The following is a 24,877-nucleotide window of genomic DNA, read 5'->3' as shown; positions in this document are numbered from 1 at the left end:
TCAAAATAGATTTGGCATCTATTTCTAAAATACAGAGTAACTGTGTCATAGAAGATTATTGTCTTTGAAATGTCGCTGAGATATTAATTCATTCAAATTTACAGTCACAAAAATAATCATTAATATCATTATATTGAAATAAAAAATACATATAACATTAATTTTAAAGCAGAACATTCAACAATTATTATAAACTGATTTTGAAATACAAAGTCAACAAAAAAAAAATCAAAAGCTTTTATTTAACTTTAATTGTTACAAGTGGGTTGAATTCTAGCAATATAATCTCACCAAGTTTTAGTTGGTTTTGAGTGCCCACAAAAAAAATAATGAGCAATTTATCATACTAAAGTTACCTATTCAAAACTGTATTTATAAATATAACATAGCCAAGTTTTATCCAATAACAAACGATAACAGTGTAGAAATAACTCGATTTGAAAAACATCGTGGTAAAAATTGCACAGTGGTTTAAACAGTACCCTAGGAACACAATAGGTAGTATTATCTGGAACGCAAGAACTGAATCAACTACATTAGGCCTCTCTCACAACCGTTGCTTTATCGACTAAGGACAACGGAGAGGCTGAGAAATGTGCACGGTGTTGGATTAAAATAAATAACAATCATATTTCACTTAACAAATCTAATAAACAAATGAGCTACGATATTTATCACATTAGAATTAAAGAAGTTAAGATATGTTCAAAAATATTGTAAATTGTTTGTCTAGGAAAAGGTTTGCGTCGACTGAAAATGATGATATTAGTTATATCATTGATAAATGACAAGTTTTTGTTTTTCAATACAATATCACACAAAAGTCCTTTATGTACACATTTCTCGTCCCCAATCGTCCGTTGTCGTATTTAACATTAATATTTGCTATTTCCTAACCCGAATTGGATAACAATCTTATTAAATCCGACTAAGAATAGCGCTGTCCTTGTCTTACTTCCCATGTAAGAAAAGGTAGGCATTATTTTTAGCGTCGTCGAATTTATACGTATAAGAGTAATCCACGATCGAGTCACGTGTCTATTTATATATATCGGATATTAACAACGTACTAGAAGTATTTCAATTATTTCCTTAATATATCCTTAAAATTGTATTCGCGATTGTACTAGAGTTTGAACGATATTTTCATAATTAAAATATTCAAACCGATAAAACGAATTATTTAATTTATTGTTAATTATATTAAACGTATTTTGTACGAATATGATTTCATCAGTTTCAATACACTAACCGAGAAAACAACGAATTAACGTACGTCTATAAAAATTGCGTACATATATAAATACGTTCGATAGTAATTAATTTAAGACTTGCGTAGACTTAGAATCGTTTCGTTTCAATATTTATACAGACAGTAATAAAAAACACAGCGAATCCTATCACGGAAACAGAAGCAAGCGATATGCGAAACTATTCATGTAATCATTCAATCTTTGAAATGTCAAACATAATTTCATAAAAAAAAAAATTCACAATTTAATTATGACTTTAAAAAAAAAATCCTTGAAACCTTTGCCCTTTAAATTTACCTAATATGGTATCTAGTTTAGCTTGAATCAATACAGACCACATGAATTAATTGCTAAAAAAGGATGTAAACAATGAACAGATGTTAATTGTTCTATATAACGAATGCCTTTTGGTATTAGTAATGTTAAGCTACCGTTAGCAAAAACATTCTTTTTTTTTTTAATTTGGCCAATGGCAAAATGTGGCTTATATATATTTTTTAAATGTACCTGGAAAAATTCCCTTTTAACTGCAAGCCATTGAATTTTTTTTAAATCATATCATATCTAATCAATACCATAAAAGTACTGAGAAATTACACAGTACTTACTTCAACTGGATTAAATTATTAAAATTAATTCGGACTTAACTTATTTTTTAAATTATTATTATTATCTAATGAATCATTACATATGTATAGGTGTATGTTTAATAGGGGCTCCATCGGGCAATGGTTCCAAGCCCTTAGTAGTTCGTGATTAAGAAAAATACAAAAAAGGCAAATCACACAATGCCGATAACGGTAAATAAGAGTTATTTATAATTACTAAAAAATATACCACTTTAGATAAATTTAGGACAAATTGTACGATCATACGCTTTCTATATTTAATGGCAGTTAATATTTAAGTTAAGCGCCTCGGCTGAGTGATCACTCGCGTCAACCTATTAGAGAATCATGGATCTTATTTTAATGCAATAGAACATATAATCATTTGAACGCTATTGCGTACGTTATAGTTATGTATGATTTCCGATTTTATTTCCTCGAGTATTGCGCCTAAACGTTCTAACAATTATCCGATGTGTGGCGTGATCCTTATTGCGGCCAAGGAGTATAAATATTTAATTATTGATTCGTCAAACTTTTAATTTTATTAAAATTTTTCATAATGAATGTAATCGAAGTAGTAAGAGTTTCTAATACGAGTTATTTAATTAACATACTAATAATAATTTGGCATAACAGTGCAATCATAACGTCGTAAGGGACTACTAATTAGAAGTCGTATAAAGAGAAAGCTTATTATTTAAAAAATATACTCGAGGCTGGTCGTCCAAGCACACACTAGCGCGATAAAATAATATATAATTACACTAATTACATTTGTGTTCATTTTCAACGACAAGTGTTAAAAAAAAAACATCTTTTCTGCCTTGTGCTCGAATAGGATGATCAGCCTTATTTAATATATAAATATATAAAATTTTGTAGAAAGAAACTTAATAATACCACTTATATTACCGATAACGCACGCTTGATTCTGTTCACATTGTTTCATATCAATTCATACAAAATATAAACAGGTAACTGCGAGCCCGAATAAAAAAAAAACGTAAGCGAAATATATATAAATATTCGCATTAATTTTAATGAAATATAAAAGATACCAGTATTTCATTACCGTCTTTCGATTTAGTTTAAAATTTGTACAAATTGAATTGAAAGAGAACACAGAGACGAGATGAGACGGGACGAGACGAGACGAGTCCACGACGAGATGCCTCGACGCGAGGGCGGCCTTCGGTGATCGCGCTGTCGGCACACAGATAGAATGTAAGTTTAATGGCAAACGAGGATCTCTTGCAAAATAATATTTAGTTTTTACATCTTTACTCTTTATGCCATCGAAAAAAATGCTCAAGTTTAATAAACAATAGAAAGGATTACACTAGGGCGTGGCTCATATCGATGAAAAGAAAGATCTAAAGTCACAAACGAGTCGGAAACAGTACCGTGCGCTAGGTGGCGTCGGCGGCGTACTTCTCGCTGCGCAGGAAGTCGATCTGCGTGTAGAGGCGCGGCGCGGGCGCGGCGGGCGCGCGGCGCGGCTCCAGGTCCAGCGCCGCGTAGTGCACGCCCGCTGCGGACCGGGCGGCACATGTATACGTTGGCATTCTGAGGCGGCGTAGCGCAATGCTTTACGGGCCGCCTAGCGATGTAAATGTCGCCATTCCTTATTCAATTTGGAGCTTTGCTAGTATTCTTTAAAAAAACTGACTCATTTTAATTTCGTTGAAAGTGTTAAGAAAACGCTGTCGTCGAAATTTTAAGATTTTGATTTAGTTTGGTCTTATATTCATATTCTTCACCGAATTGACGATTATTAGAATATGTGAAATACTGATCCATGAGTAGTCCCTTAGGACCAGGACCACACGCATGTGGTAAAGGAATGAAACTAGATGGTAGGTAGTTAAGGGTTGCCCTTATTGATTATTTATAATTAGCGCTTTTGTAAATCTGAGTTTTTCAACTTTTTTATTTTAATATCAGCAAATAAAATAATTAATATTTGAAAATAGGGCAAATTGCAGATTCAAGTGCGCCGCGTTTGTCAGTAAACGAGTACACAAGACTGACCTCTGACGTCATCCGGGCGCACGATGGTCTTGGCGGCGGTGGGGTTGGCGGGCGGCTCGTCCGGCTCCGGGCCGGCCAGCTGCACGTACTGCGGCGACGACGACACCTCGCCGGCGTCGGCCGGGCGCGCCTCGGGGCTGCGGCGCCCGTCCTCCGAGATCTCGCGCACCGTGCTCAGGTAGTGGTGGTCGTCCTCCAGCTCGGCCACGTCCGACTCGGGCGGCGACGAGGGCGACTCCATGGACATGTGGAACAGCGTCTGCGAGCCGAGCGGCGTGCGCGGCTCGCGGCGGCGGCGCCGGTCGTCGGGCGACGCGGCGGCGGGCGACGCGGCGGGCGCGCGCGGCGGCTGGCGCGGCGCGGCGATGGCGATGGGCCGCGTGGGCGCGCGCCCGTAGCTCATCTCCACGTAGCCGTCGGGCGTGGCGGGCGGGGCCGGCTCGCCGCCGCGCTCGCCCGCCCGCTCGCCCGCCCGCTCGCCCACCCGCTCGCCGGGCCGCATCTCCACGTAGCCTGCGTTGCGCGGGGACATGTCCACGTACTCGTCCACGTTGCTGCGCCGCGATTCCATGAAGCCGGCGCCGGGCGGCGTCCGAGCCACGATCACCTGCGAGGGCCACTGCGACCGATTTAGACGTTCTCGTCGAGTTCTTTCGCAAATAGATACAGGAGGGACGTCGGGGGGGCGTAGTACCTTGGGCGCCGGCGAGTTGGTGGAGAAGTCGAGCTCCATGAGGTCGTCGGCCGAGGCGCGCGGGTGGTGGTGCGCGAGGTGCGCGTGGTGCGCGTGGTGCGCGTGGTTGTGCGCGGCGTGCGCGTGGTGCGCGGGGGGGCGGCGGGCGCCGGCGCTGTAGGCGCGCAGGCGGGCGGGCTCGGGCCGCGACGACGCCGGTCGCGACCCCACGCTGTAGGCGCGCGTGGAGCGCTCCGCGGAGATGTGTGCCGTGGCCGGTTCCAGTTGATATTCGCTGTGGAAAAACCGTTGTGATTAGTGTTTATCGTTAAAGTAAATTTGAGTATCGTGCAAGTTTGATCTTGAGCGAATGTTTCTCGATATCATTGAATGCGCTCCAATTTTGATAAATTTTTAATATCAGGGTAGAGTAGAATGAGGATATGAAGATGGCTTTCCAGTTACATAATTTAAATTTTGATTTAAAAGATTTTGTCAAGGCTTTCTTATATAAAGTATATACCAATTATGAATTTTAAAGAAGATACCAAAGTGGAATCGTGTGGATATCGAGTGGAAATCAAATTTTATTTTTACCTAAACCTAGGATCGGTGGAGGGCGTTCCGCTGCAGACGGACCCACTGGAGGAGACGAGGCCCAGAGGCTCGTGGCCGGGCGCCATGGGCAGGTACCCGTCGGGGAAGGTGGCCTCGGCGACGTCTGGCTCGTCGGCGCCCATCGACGACGTCCGCGAGTGCGCTATGGAGCTGCCGCGCGTTGTCATGCTATAAATATACAATATCTACTTGTAGACAACCAAAATATAGCACAAAACTATTTCTACACATATTTTTATAAAATAATGACTTTGAGAAACTATTATCACTGTCCATTATCAATTTACATAAGAAATGGAGCGAACATTTCATGTAATGTAATTATAGTCATCGTAATAACATGCTACCTCATGAAATCCTTCGACATAATGTCGCAACAATCCGGCTCCTCGGGTATCCTCGGGGTCCGGTACCAGTCCGATATCGAGTCGATGTCGTCGCGCGATGAGTCCAAACCTAACGAGATAAAAATTTCACACTCACTTACAAATCATCAGACCCAAATCTAAATAGTATTCATGTTAATATAATTCAAATCTAATTATATTAAATCAATTTTACCAAATATTTCTAAGCTAGCATCTCTAAAAAGTCCCAATTGGAAGCAAATAATAATTAAATTTTCCTACCGTCAAGATCTGTATCGCGCGGCGGCAGTCGCTCGGGTTCGTAGGACGAGCTCGCACGAGAAGGCATCGTTTCACAACGCTTTCGCAACGCACTCGAATCTGAGGACAAAATTGTTTTATTGTAGACTATTTATCTTCAACAATAATACATTTCTAATAAATCCACTTGAAAACAGCAATATATAAATTAACATTTGATATTATAATTATTTAACACCATTAATAAGCTTGTCCTGGCTTTAGCTGGAATATAGCTAGTACGTTATAATTGTTGCTACAGTAATTTTAAAGATTTTAAGCACCAATTTCAATTTAACAAAATAATATATTTAATTGTTTCAAGACAAATCAGTTATTGTAATTTAATAAGTAACGCAAAAAGGACATATACTCACATTAAAAAAACAGTAGAACCTCAGTAATTCAAAATTAGCTTATCCTTGTTATACGTTCGACATGTTGCAACATGTTACGTAACGTCGTACGTGTTGCGGATCATGTTTCTGTTTACTTCATGACTTCTTATTATCATACAATAACTTACTGAACATAATACGGAATCGATGTTATCGATAATAATCCGACACTATTTTGCTAAACTTTTGTCGCATTACCGAGGATCGACTGTTATTGCAACAGCACTGTCGCAGTGGAGTAACATTGAAAATTTAAGACAAAAACATCATGAAATTCGCTAGTATGAAGCTTGACAGTGATATGAACCTTAGCAAATTTTCCAATCGGGGTAAAATATCTGAGCTTACGGGGAAATCATTCATGGCATTTACATAACAAAAGGTACCTTGTTATGAGTTATCAATGTACGGTTAATGACAACGACGTGTGGATAAGCATTTAGTTTGGGTACATTCAGTGTATTACAAATTAAAATTACAATTATGAACATTTCAACATGGGATTATGGATGATTGTTCTTTATTTCCAAGATGAATACTATTAATTTCTGTTTTCTTTTTTTTTAAAGATTTTGGGACAAACAAATTAAAAAAAACAGACACATAAACAAATTAGCTAAATCGAATTTTAAATGTGTTGAAAAAAACATGCAAAATAAAAGAAGAGAAATACTATAATAAATATATATTAATATAATAAACAACATCGGCAAGCAGAAATAATATACTTAATCATATAATTCAAGCACATGCATTCACTGCTTCAAGCTGATTTATCTTCCATTTCAAACATCAAGCGAACTCAAACCGCCAAGAGTCGCCAGGTTGTAAAACAGATAATTATTAATGAGTTAACTCTGACAGCTGTATCTCATGCGGCTGGCAACTCTCGAGTTAGTAAGGATGTGCGATGCGATGCGAGTTACGTAAAGCGGTGTCGTTTATACATACTCTTCGTATGCGCCGGCGACAGTTTCGGAAACCTTTGACCAGTGCTCGCTCGTCTGCAGCCCGACGACTTCTTCGTAGGGAATATGTCCTTTCCGTTGACTGTTTTACACGACGAATGAATCAACGATTTCTCTAAAATCGCTCTATCTAATTCGTCTCCGGTTAAGGGGGTGGACCATGTCCTCGTGTGACCGATCTTGAGCGGTTCTTGGAATAACGAACATCCGGTGGGCAACGAGTCGGTACGGTTGTGTTTTTTGAGCCTCACTGGATGATCGATGAGTTTGTCAGTCGTTAGTGTGTTATTCGGCGGTTGGTTTTCGGCTGAGGAAAATACAATGAGAAGCGACACGTAAACATATGGCACCAAGCGTCACCCGGTGCAATGGTTGGTTAAGTGATGTGAGACGATGGTATCTCGATTTTGAAGCTTATGTCTTTTGTAATAACAAACAAACTGATTAAAAATTATCGACCGTAGTCTTACCCTATCAAATACCCATACTACTAATCTCACTTCCCTACAGTCACGCCCTCTTTAACTAAGCAAATAACTAAAAACAGTATTGCTGTATGGAAGATTATCTGATTCAAACTATTCATAAATTTGTAGTTTTACTAATTTACGCTTTATTGGAAACAATGTAATGTCTGTACGATGGCAATACATTTGACAACACGATTTATAGTAAAATTACCTTATCACATATGTGACTCAATTGGAGTCTTAGAGCCAATAATTAAACCAAGAATCCTATAAAGTCCAGAGCTCTATATAAACAACGATTACAGGGCCTAAAGCATAATAAAACCTACTTGAAAAACAAACAAACATATGTATATTTTTTATTATAATCTATTATTGAATATAACTAAGATACCATTGTCCGTTATATGTTAAAAATATTTTACAAAAACATGGCAACATTGAATTCACAAACCTGTTGCCATATTTTAAAATATTCGTGTTTATGTATGTATTGTATATGATACATTCACACCAGACAGTACACTGGTCAGACGACAGAAAACCATCACCGATTCATGCAGACGATATTAAACCTTACGTCATTGGACGACAAAGACCACAATACTTCGGACAGATATGTACATGCTTTAAACGATTCACATAGACATCGATTCCATTGTAGCACTTTATTGTAGTTATCTGAATGCCATATATAATTTTCAAACATTATATCCGGGTATGTTTTTACGAATTTGTCCAGCATTATACCAAAGTGATACCAGTCATGTTCATCGAGTTTTATTGTCGCGGTTAAAACTCGAATATAATGCATGACAAATACCGCAAAAGTTTAAACGTACAACCACATTCGTAGTAAATTACTAATAGTGAGTCAACTGCGTATACCTAAACCCCGAACGACTTCTGCGGTAGTCTAATCGGTTTCGCTTGCGAACTTCTACTATTTAGACGTGGAACTAGCATTAAACCAATCACCTGCGTTTAGTATTTATGGTACAATAAGATATTATTACTTTTTCTTGACTTATTGCTTAAATCTTTAAATGTTATCTAATTTGGTATTGATGTACTTGAAATATGCGTACCAATTGTTTCCGAAATGGTTCCGTCTACGTCTTATAGTAGTAATTATAGCGGCAATAAATTATCGAGACAACTCAGTAGATATTTGTGTAAAACAAATATGACTCACTATTAGTAATTCATTACGCACGGTACAACTATGTTTCATGATCTATATATTAGTATACAATTAAATTAACACATATTAAAGTAATATATTTGTTATTAGGGTTTTCATTAACACTTGTCGAACCATTGTTTTTCTAATAGGAGAAAAATGTAGTCGGTATCTAATCCTAACAAATTGTTAATCGATAATAAAAACGGTTTAACTTTCAAGTCCAGAGATGATATACGAAACGATAACCACAGATGAATTAACAAGAAGCATCATAGACTACCCAATAATATTTACCATTTAATTCATGCGTGACCAACTCGAGAAAATCTGTTCTTAATTACGTAACAAGTTCAACAATTTGTCGAGCTGAATATATATTAATACCGAGAAGAATTGTTCAATTGGAAACAGTCTATTTACCCGGTCTGGTATAATTACACGATAATATATTTAAGCTAATGACTAAATCTTGCCTCCTTATATTAATATATATTAAATATTTTAGTATTAACCCTCCAAATATAATAATGCAATGAGTATTAGGAGTTAGTTTGATTGATTTGAACAGGCACTCGGTTATTATTTATGATTTTAGCCATTACTTTAGCCAAACTAACAATATATATTTAATTTAGCATTCTTGAAAAAATAAATCCAAAATACCATTAGTTTCAAAACACCGATTTTAACAGGGACCTATTATTCAATGAAACAATTCGGAACGTTTTAATCACATATCATGCTTTGAGTTAAACTAATATTTTATAATAAATTATAAACACTTATGGAATACACATAGCAATTACATTTGCGTACGATAAACAAACATCCAAAACGAAAGAAAAATCGAAAATGAGAATAACTCTTGCGTTATAAAGAAGTTTAAAAATAGAACGCATACAAGATGACGTCTCCAGAATACGAAGAGGGAAGGACGTTTCCTAACAAACGAAATAGCAAAAAAAAAAAAAAATATAGGGATGATGATGAAAATGTATCTAGCGCCAAATGAGCGTTGATAGAAGAGATAAGGCGATGATGATCATTAACAATGTAGACTACCCTGTATCCTTTGAATTAACACGTGACATTATCATTTAGTAAATAATTAAAAATTAATATAAATAGTAGAATTTTTGCAAGATATCACATGAAATGAAACATGTCATCATTTCCGGCAACCACAATCGAGTTATATCGATTAAAAAACAATCTCATCGAGCATACGAAACAGAGGATACAAGGTACGACAAGTTAATATGAAACGATTCTTCACCACGATACCAGATACTGGCATCGTCGTATAATTCGTTGCACAATTTCCTACCGTTCTTTGGCGTCAGAGGCGCTATTGCCGCAGACGAGTCGTCTATGGAGTAGGTGGCAGAGGCGCACACGCATTGTCTTATACACGAGCCAACACAGAGGCCCTTGTCTGCAATAGATTTAGGCCGATATAGCTGTTATGTGTATCGGTTATGACATATTTTGGCTTGGCCGTTCCTTGTTACCAGGTGTGTACGCGACGTTATCACAAATGCGACGAACCTCGTCCGATCGGTGATGCAAGGCTTTATATTTATTAGAACCGTTACAATTTCGTTCGAAATACGAAATCAAATGTAGAAAGTAATAGAAATTAAAAAAAAAATGTTATAATTGTAACAGTTCTAAGAGACACATACTAGCTACAAAATGTTAGTGACAATCTATTTATTTTATAAACAATTTCAACCCACTATAAAATTCATTTGAAAACCTAATTTCCATTTCGGTATATTTTTTCTTCAACATTACAACAATATAATCAACACGTTTTTTTATCTTTATTATTAATATTATTCTATTGAAAGTAGAATATTAGGTGAACAATGCGTGGAACAAACCCTTATATGCAAATCTATACATATAATAAAATTGGAGTGTCTGTATGTAATATTAAAAAAACCGCTATAAACTAAATGCATATGTATGTACACACAGTACATATACCAAAATAACATGTTTTTAAATTTTTGTCTGTCTGTTTGTTCCGCCTAACCTCTGAAACGGCTGGATCGATTTTGACGGAACTTTCACTGGCAGAAAGCTGATGTAATAAAGAGTAAAGAGTAACTTAGACTACAACAATAACTTTTTTTGTTAAATGATGTCAATTTTTTCGTTGAATTCAAACGTTCACAAAGTCGCGGGCACATCTAGTTTATAATACGAATAAAGACAAGCAAATAAGCCATCCAACGAGTCACCACATATAAACGTTGGCACTTCAAAAATTAACCACATCTTACACTATAAAAGTGTTGCCAGTCGTAAAAATGAAAATCATGATATTCTGTAGCTTTAATTACACGAACACATTTACCAGACAGCAACATAAAGCATTGCACAAAACACTCTAACCAAACAAAAAAAATGTTGCCCGTTTCATTGCTATGAAAGAAAACCAGCAGCAATACGCATTTCTCATTTTATAAAGGGTTGAAAGATGTTACAGGTAGCAATTATAATAAGCAACTAACTACACTACAGGAAAAAAAAACCGACTATTAACTAAAACTACGTTGAGCCTTATTCCGTTACGAATCAACCAAAAGCCAAAATACATTGATCATAAGATTACTATTAATGGCAATTAATACGACAAAAAACGATGTCAAACGGAATAAGGTTTTTAAAAAACGTTAAGAGGCTGAGTATCTACATGATATAAAATCATTGTCCAATCTACATGAATCTAAATGTTTATGAGAAAAGAAAAAAAAAAAAAAGTAAAGGAAGCCTCCCAAGTATTTTTCAATCATGAGCAGTGTACTGTTATATTGAAAATGTTTAATATTGGAATTTACAGTAAAAAATAACCATTCACCATCGTTACACGGTTATTTAAATCAAACATTAATAATGAAAAGAAATTCAATAACCCGAATCCAAAAGAGATTTTAAACAAATTATATGTACATATATCGAAATACGTATTTAATTAAAGCAAGGTTTTGTTAAAAAAAATATCTGAGCACTTTTTCTTCTAACTGTACCTTGTTGACGTCATAGATTAAGTAGTAACCTAGAGGTCATTATCCCTTCGAATTCTCCGCGTGAATCATCTAATCATCATACATCGGTCATCGACCGTTTGTGGATTTTTATCTATCTCTAAGAGGTATCTCACCATTGTAAATCCCCGCCCGGCCGCGCCCGTCGGAGTACGTCTGCCGCCTCGCAGGAAGCGGATGCGATCCCTCCATTAGCAACGAGTTCTTAGCGGGCACTACGATGTGGTCCTTTTCGTTTTCTGTTTCCTTCGCGCAATTTCTCATAGCGCTGAAATTTTAAACCAATACATAATTACGTTTTGTCCTTAAGTTATTAAATGTGGTTCAAAATTAAGTTTTTCTAGGTACATCCACTCGTACTTAGTATTATTGTTTGATGGTTGAATGCGCACGAGTATCTACAGGCACAAGAGATATAACATCTCAGTTCCCAAGGTTGATGACGTATTAGTGATATGAGGAATGTTTGATGTTACTCGAAGTCAAGCAGTGTTGACCATCAATCACAAGATGATCAAGTCAGTCCACCTATATGACCAATACCTTTTTATCTCGATTCTTTTGAGCAAAAAAATATTACTTGAACAAAAAAATTGTCAATAAAAAAAATTTCACGTAAACCAAAACCGCTAAATGACACAAGTTCCTTCACGTGTGAACGTATATATCGATATGGGTGATGGATGAGAAAAAAAAAACAAAATAAAAGATAGTTGATTAAATTTACAGCCTCAACTTCAACCAGGTCTCTTCGTTATTTAGAGGATACTTCGAAATATACTGGATAAATAGAAAAAAATATATAGTTTGTTATGTACCTATGGGGGAGAGAATATATTTTTAAAAGCAGCAGTACAGCCTTTTAAGGATAATCTAATATTCCTATTTACTCCTCCAATTAAGCTTAAAGCTTATGCTAGGAGTGGAGACGACAAAAGCACAAGGGATCAGAATCGAACCTACGATTGTGTACATCACTGGACGGCTATATAAAACGGAGGTGATTTCTATTAATTTATTATAAATATTTGTTACAGGAAAGTGATTAAACATATCACCGTTGTCAGACATTTTCGAAAACGGCTGCCATTCTGAAGCAAGCAACCAGCTCTCTTTTTATAATGTCTATCCATAGTCATAAACCCATCATGGACAGGCTGACATCACTATCCAAACCACCCTTATAATCCAGATCCACTTCAATTTGAGATTCCACTAAGATTATCTGTTTCATGATTTCATAATATTATATATACGAACATTTCTGTCCACGATCATCAAAATAGCGTCAATTAAAAAAAAATTTTTTTTTAATACAGTACTGTTTTTGGCTTACAATAATAAATCTCTTGCTTGGTGGTGAAGTAAAACATAACGAGGTGCCTGCTTGGGCCAATGAAAATGGAGGAAGTCTGCCACCTGTGTATCCACCAATCCGTATTCAAGCACCCTGGTTGAATAACCTTTAAATATTCTGTATTCAAGTATAAACTATCGGAATCCATAACAATTACATAAATAGTGTACAGTGGAAGATAAAAAGTAACCAATAAACGAAGTCATATACCTAAGTGGCCTCGAGAATCGATGGGCAACGAAGAAAACAAATGAATGTTGGTTACAAATTTTAAATCGATCACTTAAAAAAAAAAAACAATTTTCTCGGGATTTTTCCACTCGCCTATCGTTGATCACGCGTCATATCGAATATCTATGTAATGGCCGAACGAATTCTCCGACCTTAATGTAATTATGTCTAGGGTGGCAGATATGGCCTTGTTACCGTTTTTAGGTATGTGTACTTTAAGTATATCTATGTTATTGATATGATCTTCTAGTTCAAAAGATAACAATATCCTAGGATTGCACATATGAATAAGAAATATTTGGATTTATACCGTCAAGAATTTTTTGCAGTCACGTCGAGATATGAAATTTTGAATATATTTCCGTCGTATCTCATAGGACTGAGAGTGAGTGCACATACAACGTACTTGTTAGGTTTCCGTACCCAAAGGGTAAAACGGACCCTATTACTAAGACTCCGCTGTCCGCACGTCCGTCCGTCCGTCTGTCACCAAACTGTATCTCATGAACCGAGATAATTAGACACTTCAAACTATTACAGACGATGTTCTTCTGTTGCTGCTATAACAACAAATACTAAAAATAGAATAAAATAAATATTTAAGGGAGCTTTTGCCGTTTTTGTAGACAATGTCACCGAACCTTTCATGCGCAAATCCTACTCGCACTTGGCCGGTTTTTTTTTTTGTATAAGTATATCATCATACTTGCGCACTGTACCTTCCGATTGGCTAATCTGGTTGGTTAGGTTGGCCATCGCGGCGATATGGTCAGGAGGATATAAGTTTGAAAACTCACTGGTATATTGTAGAGTGCATGCTCTGGGCGATGTTCGAGTCGTCTGAATGCATCCACAGCTCGCCCGCTCCCGTCGCCGTCTGCCGGCCGACCTCCATGTAGAAGAAACACTCGGAATCGCCGCACCTGTTAAAGTAACAAAATTGACATTCCAATAAGTAAGTAAAGGGGTCGTATAATAGAAAAATATAATGAAGTTTATGACGCTAGAGACAAATATTACAAAAATTTGTGATAAACTTAAAATGTTTATCCAATTCAATAGTTATAACTCTACCAACGCACTGGTTCAGAAATACCTATAGAAAGACCTAAGAAGAAACAGCGTGAGACGCTTCAGGTTTTTTTTACGAAAGGATATATGATGCAGTTGCATATGGCGCCTTATATAGTATGTATAGCGCAACCGCACACAACGTCCTGGAATCAATGTGGAATTTCTCACCAGAGGGCTGATACGAAAGAAGAGTTCATGGGCGCTAGATATTTAGGTTTAGGTTTAAAGAATTTATTATCTACAAATACATACATTGTCACTTATGTTATAACAATAAATTAAAGTAATGTTCACTTGCAGTTCATCGTCGTAGCAATTATATGTAATATTATATTTATAATATATATGTATATGTATAATTATAGGTACGTATACGAAACAAAATTTACTAGCAACAAACGAAATAATAATCAAGTATAATTTATATGTTTAACTTTGTCCCACATCATACACTCAAATTAAGTTTAATTGTTTTATAATAAATTAGATCTAGTTATTATTCAAAAAATAATCTGATAATTGTTTTTTAAATGTATGTAATGAGTCAACATTTTTTATTTGTGAGGGTATACTGTTATATAGCCGCTGTTATCATTGTTCTTCCGTATGACGTGCGATGTTTCGGTACGATTATGTAGCTAGCCCGTCGACTGCTGCGATCGAAAACTTGGTTTACTACTTGAAGTTACCCACTAACTCACTCTCATTGACTTAAAAAACATAATCAAATTTAATAAAATCAGTTAATATAGAATAATGACCGAAATATCCCAGTTGAAAGCCTTCCTCTCCAAAGCTACACCTCAAAATTCATTCAAATATATTTCACATACAAATACATGTCACGAATATGTTATGTGTTTAAAAAAAAGTTTAATTATTCCATCTACTAAATTGAATAGTATTTAGTTTAAACACTGGACTCGATAAGCCTCAGACGCACCAAAAGTATGGGAATAATATCATCTCATGTATTGGATGGATGGATTTGGTTTAAAATTTAGTTCCAAAATTTAACCACACGTACTATTAATAAAACGGTTAATATTAATAATTACAATATAATATTGAATTACAATACAACATCGTAAATAATAAAAGACAGATAAACACAAATCATCACTGTTTTCAACAGCAGTCTGATGCTAAGCAGATTTATAAAAGTTTTTAAATTTGATCATTTCCTTGTAAAATAATAACATAACTCAATCTACAGTTATTCAATATTTTTAAGAAGTATCAACTTGCATATTTTGGATATCGAAAGTATTTTATACACGACATGACTGATAAATGAGCCGCAATGCTCTGATGACTATAATACTGAGATCAATTACACCATGAAGACAACTGACACACTGGGTTAAGGAAAACAAAAATTCAATCATGTTGTACAGAAATATACTAATTCTTAGAAAATTTCTTAAGATTAGAAAGATTACGTAAGTTTTTAAGTGACTCTTATTTATTTAACTATCAAGTTGTGCTTATTATTTTAAAGACCTGATGGTAAATGGGTACCATAGCTCGTAAAAAATAATAACCATTCCTTGCATCACCACTGCGCCAGCAACTAAGATATCGTGACCGTGTGCCTGTAGTTACGTTGGCTCACTCACTCTGTTTAGCGGTGGAATACGTAATGAATGGGTAGTACCTATCCCGACGGGCTTACATAAAGCCCATAACAATAGTTGTCCTCCTTTAAATATTAACTACATTTATAAGGTTGGGAGTTAGTCCATTTCTGTACAACACAACCAATTGTTATCCTGAAATTTTGATTGTGACGTTGCTTCAAAATAGAAACAAGCAGCCACATCAAACTGCCAAATTAAATGAAATTTTTGAATTTAGAAGATACGTCAAAGTTATCGAAAACGCGTCAGTGGAGATTACAACAACAAAATAAAAAAAACTATAACACGCGTCACTACCACAGTGCTTTGCCAGGTGAAATTCTGCCACATAAACAAAAGCTTGAAGCTTATTTCCAAAGTCTCATCAATGTCGTTGTATAATAGTTATTTTTTTTTAAAGAATCATAGCAATGCCCCAAATTTATTAAGGAATCACTAATATTCTTATTTCCCCTCCTTTTAAGCTTTTCACTTGTGTTAGGAGTGGGGACGACAATAGCCCAAGGGTAAGGATCAATCCTGCGACTTTTTACATCGCTAGGCGGCCCGTAAACCATTGTGCTATTGACCCTTCGAAGATTAGTGAAATTAAAATAATCGACGAAACAAATGCCATAAAACTAAACCAAATACAATAACGAAACACTTGACACATCATTTTTATGAAGTCTTAACGATAAGTGTGTGATACTATTAACACTAAATAATATTAAAAGATAATCCGTTCTAGCTTACCTTCTTATATTCTTCAAGGAATATTCGACCCGCTCCGGTATGTCAAGATTACTGATCACGTTATTCTGACTCTTGATCTTGACGAGTGTGAGCGTCTTGTCGGTGAGGCAGAGGTTGTAAAGACCCTGAATGTTCTTCGACGCACCCAAACCTTTCTTCTGTACATTAACTTGCCATACATGTTCTGCAAATCGTAAAAATATAATTAACGTATATATTAAACTAATAAATATATATAAGTATAATTACTAAATCGAATTTATAATGTTACAAGAATCTATATTTTTAAATATAGACCTGAAGTGAAAAATTGGAACGGCGAAGCGCAGCTACACATAAAAAGTTATATACTTCTGTTATCATTTTATGAATATTGATTGATGTTCTTATTTCAGTTTTTCATTAAAAAAACTTCTGAATTTTTACCTATAGATATTGTATTCAAACCAAAGTATGCTAAATTTTATCTCTATCAGGATAAAACTGGTTTAAGAAAAAGCATTTAAAATACCCAAAGTGGCCACGCAAACTTTGATTTAAAATGTGCCATAATTTGAATTTTATCTTTCACATACACCTTTTGTAATACTAACCGAATATTTACGATGAATTTCAAAATATATCAATATTTTAACGTACATCGAATAAAATTAATGTTTCTGAGGATTTTTGCGACTCAGGTTGATTAGGTTATTGTGCACAATACATTATTTGGAACATCATACGGTTATCAAAAATTACAGATCCTTAAATAGTAGCTGCTTGTCAGCTTCATCGCTGTTCGGGTTTAATATCGGTTCATATTATTGCACTATTAAGAGACATCACCCCAAATAGAATGTAAGTAACATTAACCATTCCCTCACTTCGTCAACCGCCACCAACCATGGGAATTAAGTAATATATCTTGCCTGTAATTAATTACACTGGCTTACTTCCCTTTCAAAACGGAGAAAAGGCAATACAGTGCGATAAAATGAATAATATATGGGAGGTGCCTATTCAGACGTTCTCGGAATAAGCCATTTGGTGGGACCAAATGTTAAAATATCATTCTTAATCACCGATAATCTTAATACCCATGTATAGGTAAATAGTTATTACTACGTAAATAAAGCCGAGATGACCCAGTGGTTAGAACGCGTGCATCTTAACCGACGATTTCGGGTTCAAACCCAGGCAGGCACCACTTAATTTTCATATGTTTAATTTGTGTTTATAATTCATCTCGTGCTCGGCGGTGAAGGAAAACATCGCGAGGAAACCTGCATCTGACTAATTTCAACGAAATTTTGCCACGTGTGTATTCTACCAACCCGCATTGGAGCAGCGTGGTGGAATAAGCTCCAAACCATCTTCTCAAAGGGAGAGGAGGCCTTAGCCCAGCAGTGGGAAATTTACAGGCTGCTAATGAAATGTAATGTAACGTAAATAAACAAAGGTTATAAGTTTAAGATTTCCAAAATACTCAATCCAATTAGTTATCTGTATTGAATGGCTTTAGCTACTTATCACTATCAGTGAATGAGCGTCGGTGTAACAAAGCACTAGTTAAACGATTAACTAAACTATTTTTATTAGTCACAAACGAATGCCGACGCAATGCTTACTGGAAATATGTTAAGTATATATATTTAAAAAAGGTCTGTTATTATTTGGTGTTTAATTACTTGTTGGTATTAGGTTCACTCCATGTCTTAATGTAACAGTGGAAATTTTCTTGGCTTATGTGACTTATTTTGGTATGTATTATACTATGCTGTATGTAAAACATGTTTTTTTTTTTATGGCATTGGTTGGCGGACGAGCTTATGGGCCACCTGATGGTAAGTGGTCACCACGGCCCATAGACAAAGGCGCTGTAAGAAATATTAACCATTCCTTACATCACCTATGCGCCACCAACCTTGGGAGCTAAGATGTTATGTCCCTTGTGCCTGTGATTACACTGGCTCATTCACCCTTCTAACCGTAACACAACAATACAGAGTATTGTTATTTGGCGGTAGAATATCTGATGAGTGGGTGGTACCTACCCAGAAGGGCTTGCACAAAGCCCTACCACCAAGTAAAAAAAAAATAAAGAAATATATTAAGAGAGCTATGATACATGTCATTTATAAACAGTAGGCATTGTATCTCATAATATGCTACATGCAAGCGAATAAGGATTATTGTTATAAGAACACTTAGAACAGAAACAGTGATGCATTAATATAGACTAATTGTAAAGAGGTAAAACTTGTTTGTTTGTATATAGGAGTTAATCTCCCGAACTAATCATGCAATTACAAAAGTTTTAATCTAGTAGAAAGCTAACAAACATGATTCTTGAGTGCTATGGGATGTTATCTACATTTATATCATTGTTTTTATTAATATATTTCATCCGTGCGAATACGGGGCGAGTCGCTAATTATCTCTATATATATAAAAGCGAATAACCACTTAATTATTAATCACTAAATCCCATAAACTGTAACACCTACAAACTTGATATTTTGTAGGTAGGTTCCTTATATGGTGTAGAAATACGCTTTTTTACGCGGATTTTACGAAACTCTACCCCTAACGGGGTAAAACGGGGGATTGAAAGTTTCTGTTTTATAAATTTCGAGCGGGTAAAGCTACAGGTTCAGGTAGTATTTATACATATTTAAATTACAATTTCCTTCCTTCTCTCTTCCACTCGGATGTTGAATACGAGAACATTCTATTGACTGGTTTGCTCGTATTTTTAATAATTACAATATAACAATATATTAAGTTTTATTTACAAACCACTCGAAGTATTAATACTCTTATTATACAAATGAATTTCTTAAGTGCTATGGATCAGCGTTGGTAACGTTCGCTGATTTTACTATTTACATTTTTCTGACACGGGGTTTTCCCTCGTGGTGAGCATTTATCTTGACCGTGTTATATCTATGTATTTATTGATAATACGTAGCAATGCCCGCGTCTTCAATCGCTCGCACTTTAGATATGGTCTTTATAGCAAAATAATTTTATAACCCGAATATAAACTTTTTATTCCACATTTATATGACAATTTATTTCGTTATTTTATTGGAAAGCGGACAGTTAGTTGCCAAATTATATGACCAGTTACCCGTAACTTTGACTGTATTTTGTTTAATCTTTGACCAGACAACTTTAAGCCCAAAATCATGTCAAACTCTCGTCGCATTAAAGATAATAAAATAGGAAACAGACACACTTCCTCGTATTATAAAAGCAAGTATTGCCCATGTTTATTTTTACAAAATATGTTTCACGAAAAGACGACTTTTATGATTACATTATATATATTGTCGATGTTATTTTCGTATCATTAACAATGTCAGCGAGGAAACGTAAGGTTTTTCTTTATTCGATATATATATTTTATTATATATAGTATTTATATCCTAAATATTAAGTTGATTTGAATTCTGTTTGAAAGTTGCTTAAAACCCCTAGGTTCTAAGTAACTTTCAAACAGAAAAAAAGAGAAAGTTTAAGCAAAGACCTATTTAACTTAAATATCTTATTTAATTTTATTTTGGGACGTGCAGACGAATATTGTATTAATTTCATCGTAACCCAAATTATTGTATACAAAAACAAAAACGTGACAATTCTCTTACGCCGATTTTTTCACGGTCGGAAATTATTCTTTTCGAACTGTTGGGGGATCTTTGACAATAAACAAACAAGCGTCACGTTTCTACATTGAATACATTTTTTGATTTGGAATAGCAATTTTTTTTTATTGAAACATTCATATATTATTAATTATATACAATTCTAGTCTCCAAGAAATATTCTTGCAATCTCAAAACTCTGCCTATGCCTCCTACAGAATTTAAAAAAAAAACATAAATAAAGACAGGGTAAGTGCCCGCGTAAGATGTGGGCCACAATGGCCTTATTTTATTATAGGCCAAAGAATTTTATTATATTAAAAAATAGTCCATTCAATTCGACTCTTCTAGGTATTACAAATTATAATTCCAAGAAATCCGAACAACTATTAGTGTGATTCTAATATCTGATCGAATAGTATTAGGTAATAAAAAAATGTCTTAAAAACATTTTCAAAGAAAAGTTTTAAATTAAACATAATATAATAGTAATAAAACGATAGCCTGTTTTAGTTATCTCGAAACAGGAAAAAAATAACCAAATCGTTGTAACGTTCATAATCGTGTCCAATAAAATCTATACGTTCGCGGGACTTCCCAATTCCGTAGAAGATATAAATAATACTGAATAGGGAACTTTAACAGAATTTGAAATTACTTTAACAAATATCAAATTTTGAATTTTAAGAAGTAGGCTATAAAGTTTATTATTGGTCATAGCGAAGTTCAATGTCGTTATAAAAGTAGGCGGCACCAATGTTTTCGCTAAAAAATGTAGTAGGGGGAAATAGGCAAGTTTATTTTTTTTTATTTTGGCAATAACGATTAGACAGATTGTTTTGCTGCTATCTTAATAAACCCAAGGCACGGATTAAATCCATGCTATGTGACCTATTTCGATTTGTTTTTTTGAGTTTTATTCTTAGGAAATATTCTTCAAATTATTAACAATCAAAACTACTAAAACTACAAATAAATCTCATAACAATTACAACATATGCGTTAAAAATCCAATACGATTAATACATTAAAACAATTTTTAACAAGTAACAATATAATAAAAAAATATTATATAATACTAATTTATGATTTATTTTCCAATGTCTCAATTAATTAAAAAAAAAAAATCTATATTATTAACACTTTACAAATTTCTGTCAAATGGTGTCAAATGTCAAGTGATCTGTCATAATGATCATAATAGAAGTTTATTCACATTATCTAAGTACAATCATGAGGTCAATGACATGGTTGCCTTGAGAACTCTAGGAGTATGTTTCCATCATATTATGACTTATTGTTGCGTTTCACATAAACCCAAATTTAATGAGATATATACTGTATACCATTGAATTATGATTGATATCACTATATATTTAATACTAATATAGCATATAAAAGTTACAATGCTTTATTAAATTCATTAAATATATACTATATTTAAAACTCGAATATGAAGTGACTAACAAAAATTTGTATATGTTTTTTTAATGGTATTTTTTTTTAATCTAAATTATATGCATGTTACTATTACAGTATTTATAATGTAAGTTACTCATTACAAAATACTTTTTAATTTGTTATCCAATTTTAATTTGAGATATAATTTTAATTATATAGGCTTAAAGAACTTTAGATGGCTTAGTATATAGAACATTGGATTTTAACCAAAGATCATGGGTTTGAAGCTCGGCAAGTACCACTGCACTGAGTTTTCATGTGCTATGTTTTTTATTTATTTTTTGTTTCTGATAAAAGATTATTGTATAAGAAAATATGCATATTAGAGACAAATTGAGTAACATGAGTATCCACACCTGCGTCAATAGCACAAACTACCTTAAAAGATGAGTTATAGAACAGCATTACCTCATCTATGGGCTTAAAGCTTTACTTTAAATTTTGAATGTTATAATTTTCTTATATTTGACAACAATAAATATGCATCATCGTTTACATCCTGCAGCCAGAGATAAGTACTATAAGTTAGTATTGACAATTACATATTATTTGTATGTAGTTAATGTTCATTTTTGAGTAACCATTAATTAAAAAACTTTGTATGATAATTAATTTGTTTTTGTCCTCACATGACTCATAAAGTATTGCCTCCCAGATAAAATTATATATTTACAATCAGATGTTTAGATACATTATTTGGTAACTAAATATGCATTTTATTTGCTCTTCGCTCATTGCACAAATTTTGCAATAAATGTCTACCAGAACCAACTTGTGACTGGGCATGTGTAATAACTCATGGGCTATTTCACCAATATCTCTGAGGATGCAGACGAAATGCATATAAATGTACTCAATCACCTGCTCACTTTAATAAACGCATCTTTGCTGTTTTGAATTCTATATAATCTCTTAAACATTATTTAAATATTATTCATCTTGAAAGAGTACATTAAGCATCGTTTTATGCATAAAGTTTATAAATAGTTAATAAAACCACACATTGTCATTCTTATAGTGTTTTTTCTCATTTTTTAATTCAATAATGATATGAGTTTTATAATTGTTATATCTGGAAAGATTTCCAGTCAATCAATTTTAATAAAACTTACTCACCAATGTATAAAAACCATTGTATGGGAAGTAAATTATAATCAAAGTCTGATTTTCCATCACAGCATTTTGTGATAGAAAATAGATTAAATTTTAAGATTAATATTAAAACAATAAATTTTCAAGTTTTTATTAAATCAATACAAATAAAAAAACTGTTTTTAATTGGAAGTTTTTTTGTCATTATCATGAGTGTAGTGAGTAAAAATATATTTTAAATATTTATGTATAAGTTTATAAATATATTTTTAGATATCAATGAAATACATTATAATTACAATGTATTTAACTAATTAATGATAATATCTTATTAAGAAATCAGTACTACATATTTATAAAGGAAAAAAAGCAAGAAAAAAATAGATATTATAAATATATATATATTCTACACTATAATTTAACGATTTCCATATATTTTTAGATAAGAAAAAAGAACTCAAGATAAATATAAATAACACTAGTTAAGGTTACAGCGATACTAAACATTTGATGCAATTCACTTTTCTATAAATAAATAGTAAATCAGACTTACGGATGGGATGCAATAGCTCCTCACTGGCATCTTCTGACCTAAACTGCTTCAGAATAGCAGTAAGCCAAGCATGAAGATCAACTTCGTTTTCAGCCACTATGCACAACTGCTCCTCTTTAGTGAATAATGCTATCACATGCTTCTGTTTCAGGTCCAACCTCCTGGTTATGTTATAACAACTTTTTAGAGGCAGCACTCGACGAGGTGCTGCCCCAGAACGAAATTTCTTCTCAGACTCATAGTACTCCAGCCTGGCTGAACTTTCCGAAGTCTCCGCTCGGAGCACGAAGTACTTCTTCTTCATCGTTTTTAACTTCCGAAGGTGGCCTTGACGCACTACCGCGCCACCCTCTGCCATCGCAGCCATATCAGCGCCTCCGCATCAGCACTGGCACAAACACAGATGGATAACCTTGAAGTTGTTTACGCACCGTGATGAAAGTCACTCGTCTCACCGTCGACGCGACTAAAAATACGTACTATCTCTTTTCAATAGTGCGTAAATAGTAAAGCGCTCGACAAATCGAACTGCGTAACTAATTCGCGTTCGGACAAGTCTTGCAGGCGCCATATGACTGCTTAAATCAAACCACTACGATCCACGAACGAGATAACGGCAATAACTCCGCAGCAATGCGGTGCAAATATCAAAATACAACAACAAACGCTTTTCAATCCATAATTTGGTACGCTCGCTATTACACTCGGTCATTCACAGATACACGAGTTTAGAAAGAGATAAAATCATTCATAGTAAACGTAATCCGCACGCCCTTCCGTAGAAACGCAGGGCATGGAAGTCACGCCGTGGTCATGCCTCCGTGCGACATCAAAACAATCAATTTTGCGCGCTATACTGTACTATTGCAAAACCATATAATTTCGAGAAATGAAACAATCAAATTAGACGAAATCGTTTTTATGTTATGCACTTAATTTATAAAACTCCTGTATTTGCGCGTCGTTTTTTATTGGTTCCTCGCTATTGCGTGTCATTTATTCGAACGACGATTACGAGAAAATAGTGCCGTAATGATCGGATACACTGACCAACATTTCAAAAAAATTAAGTATTCGCTTTTAATTTTTTTATAAATATTCTTTAATTTAAAATCATTTAAATCACGCGAATATAATATAATTGATAAAATCTCAAGAATTTACTACCAAAAGGTATAGTTTACTAAATTATAA

At 34.6% G+C, this 24,877-nt stretch overlaps 1 protein-coding gene across 4 annotated transcripts; it reads right to left on the bottom strand.

The window, feature by feature from the left end:
* Window positions 1–1,769: 1,769 nt before the first annotated feature.
* Window positions 1,770–24,706, bottom strand: LOC113394782 (insulin receptor substrate 1). Of its 4 annotated transcripts, XM_064217464.1 has the most exons (13): window positions 23,684–24,706; window positions 16,949–17,132; window positions 14,297–14,422; window positions 12,028–12,179; window positions 10,183–10,290; window positions 7,183–7,506; window positions 5,816–5,914; window positions 5,534–5,642; window positions 5,166–5,354; window positions 4,590–4,863; window positions 3,896–4,514; window positions 3,268–3,395; window positions 1,911–3,067 (listed from the first exon to the last, which is right to left on the bottom strand). In XM_064217464.1, exons 1-12 carry the CDS (start codon window positions 24,048–24,050, stop codon window positions 3,274–3,276), a joined length of 2,673 nt encoding a protein of 890 aa, XP_064073534.1. In that variant the 5' UTR covers window positions 24,051–24,706; the 3' UTR covers window positions 1,911–3,067; window positions 3,268–3,273. The 4 variants fall into 4 exon arrangements, with proteins under 4 accessions (XP_064073535.1, XP_064073534.1, XP_064073537.1 ...); XM_064217465.1 differs by lacking the exon at window positions 10,183–10,290 and having other exon boundaries at window positions 1,770–3,067; XM_064217466.1 differs by lacking the exon at window positions 7,183–7,506 and having other exon boundaries at window positions 1,914–3,067; window positions 23,684–24,705.
* Window positions 24,707–24,877: the final 171 nt, after the last annotated feature.

This window comes from Vanessa tameamea, chromosome 17 (genome assembly GCF_037043105.1).
Source record: "Vanessa tameamea isolate UH-Manoa-2023 chromosome 17, ilVanTame1 primary haplotype, whole genome shotgun sequence".
Classification (NCBI taxonomy): domain Eukaryota; kingdom Metazoa; phylum Arthropoda; class Insecta; order Lepidoptera; family Nymphalidae; genus Vanessa; species Vanessa tameamea.
Note: the sequence above shows the minus strand (reverse complement) of the source record. Positions and strands in the feature narration are given on the sequence as shown.

Excerpts from the sequence above, each read along its gene's own strand:
- LOC113394782 (XM_064217464.1), bottom strand. The coding sequence starts at position 24,050 with ATGGCTGCGATGGCAGAGGGTGGCGCGGTAGTGCGTCAAGGCCACCTT. Across the intron at positions 5,643-5,815 it reads GCGCGATACAGATCTTGACG|GTTTGGACTCATCGCGCGAC; the intron begins GTAGGAAAATTT and ends TTATCTCGTTAG. Across the intron at positions 4,864-5,165 it reads TCCACCGATCCTAGGTTTAG|CGAATATCAACTGGAACCGG; the intron begins GTAAAAATAAAA and ends GTTTTTCCACAG.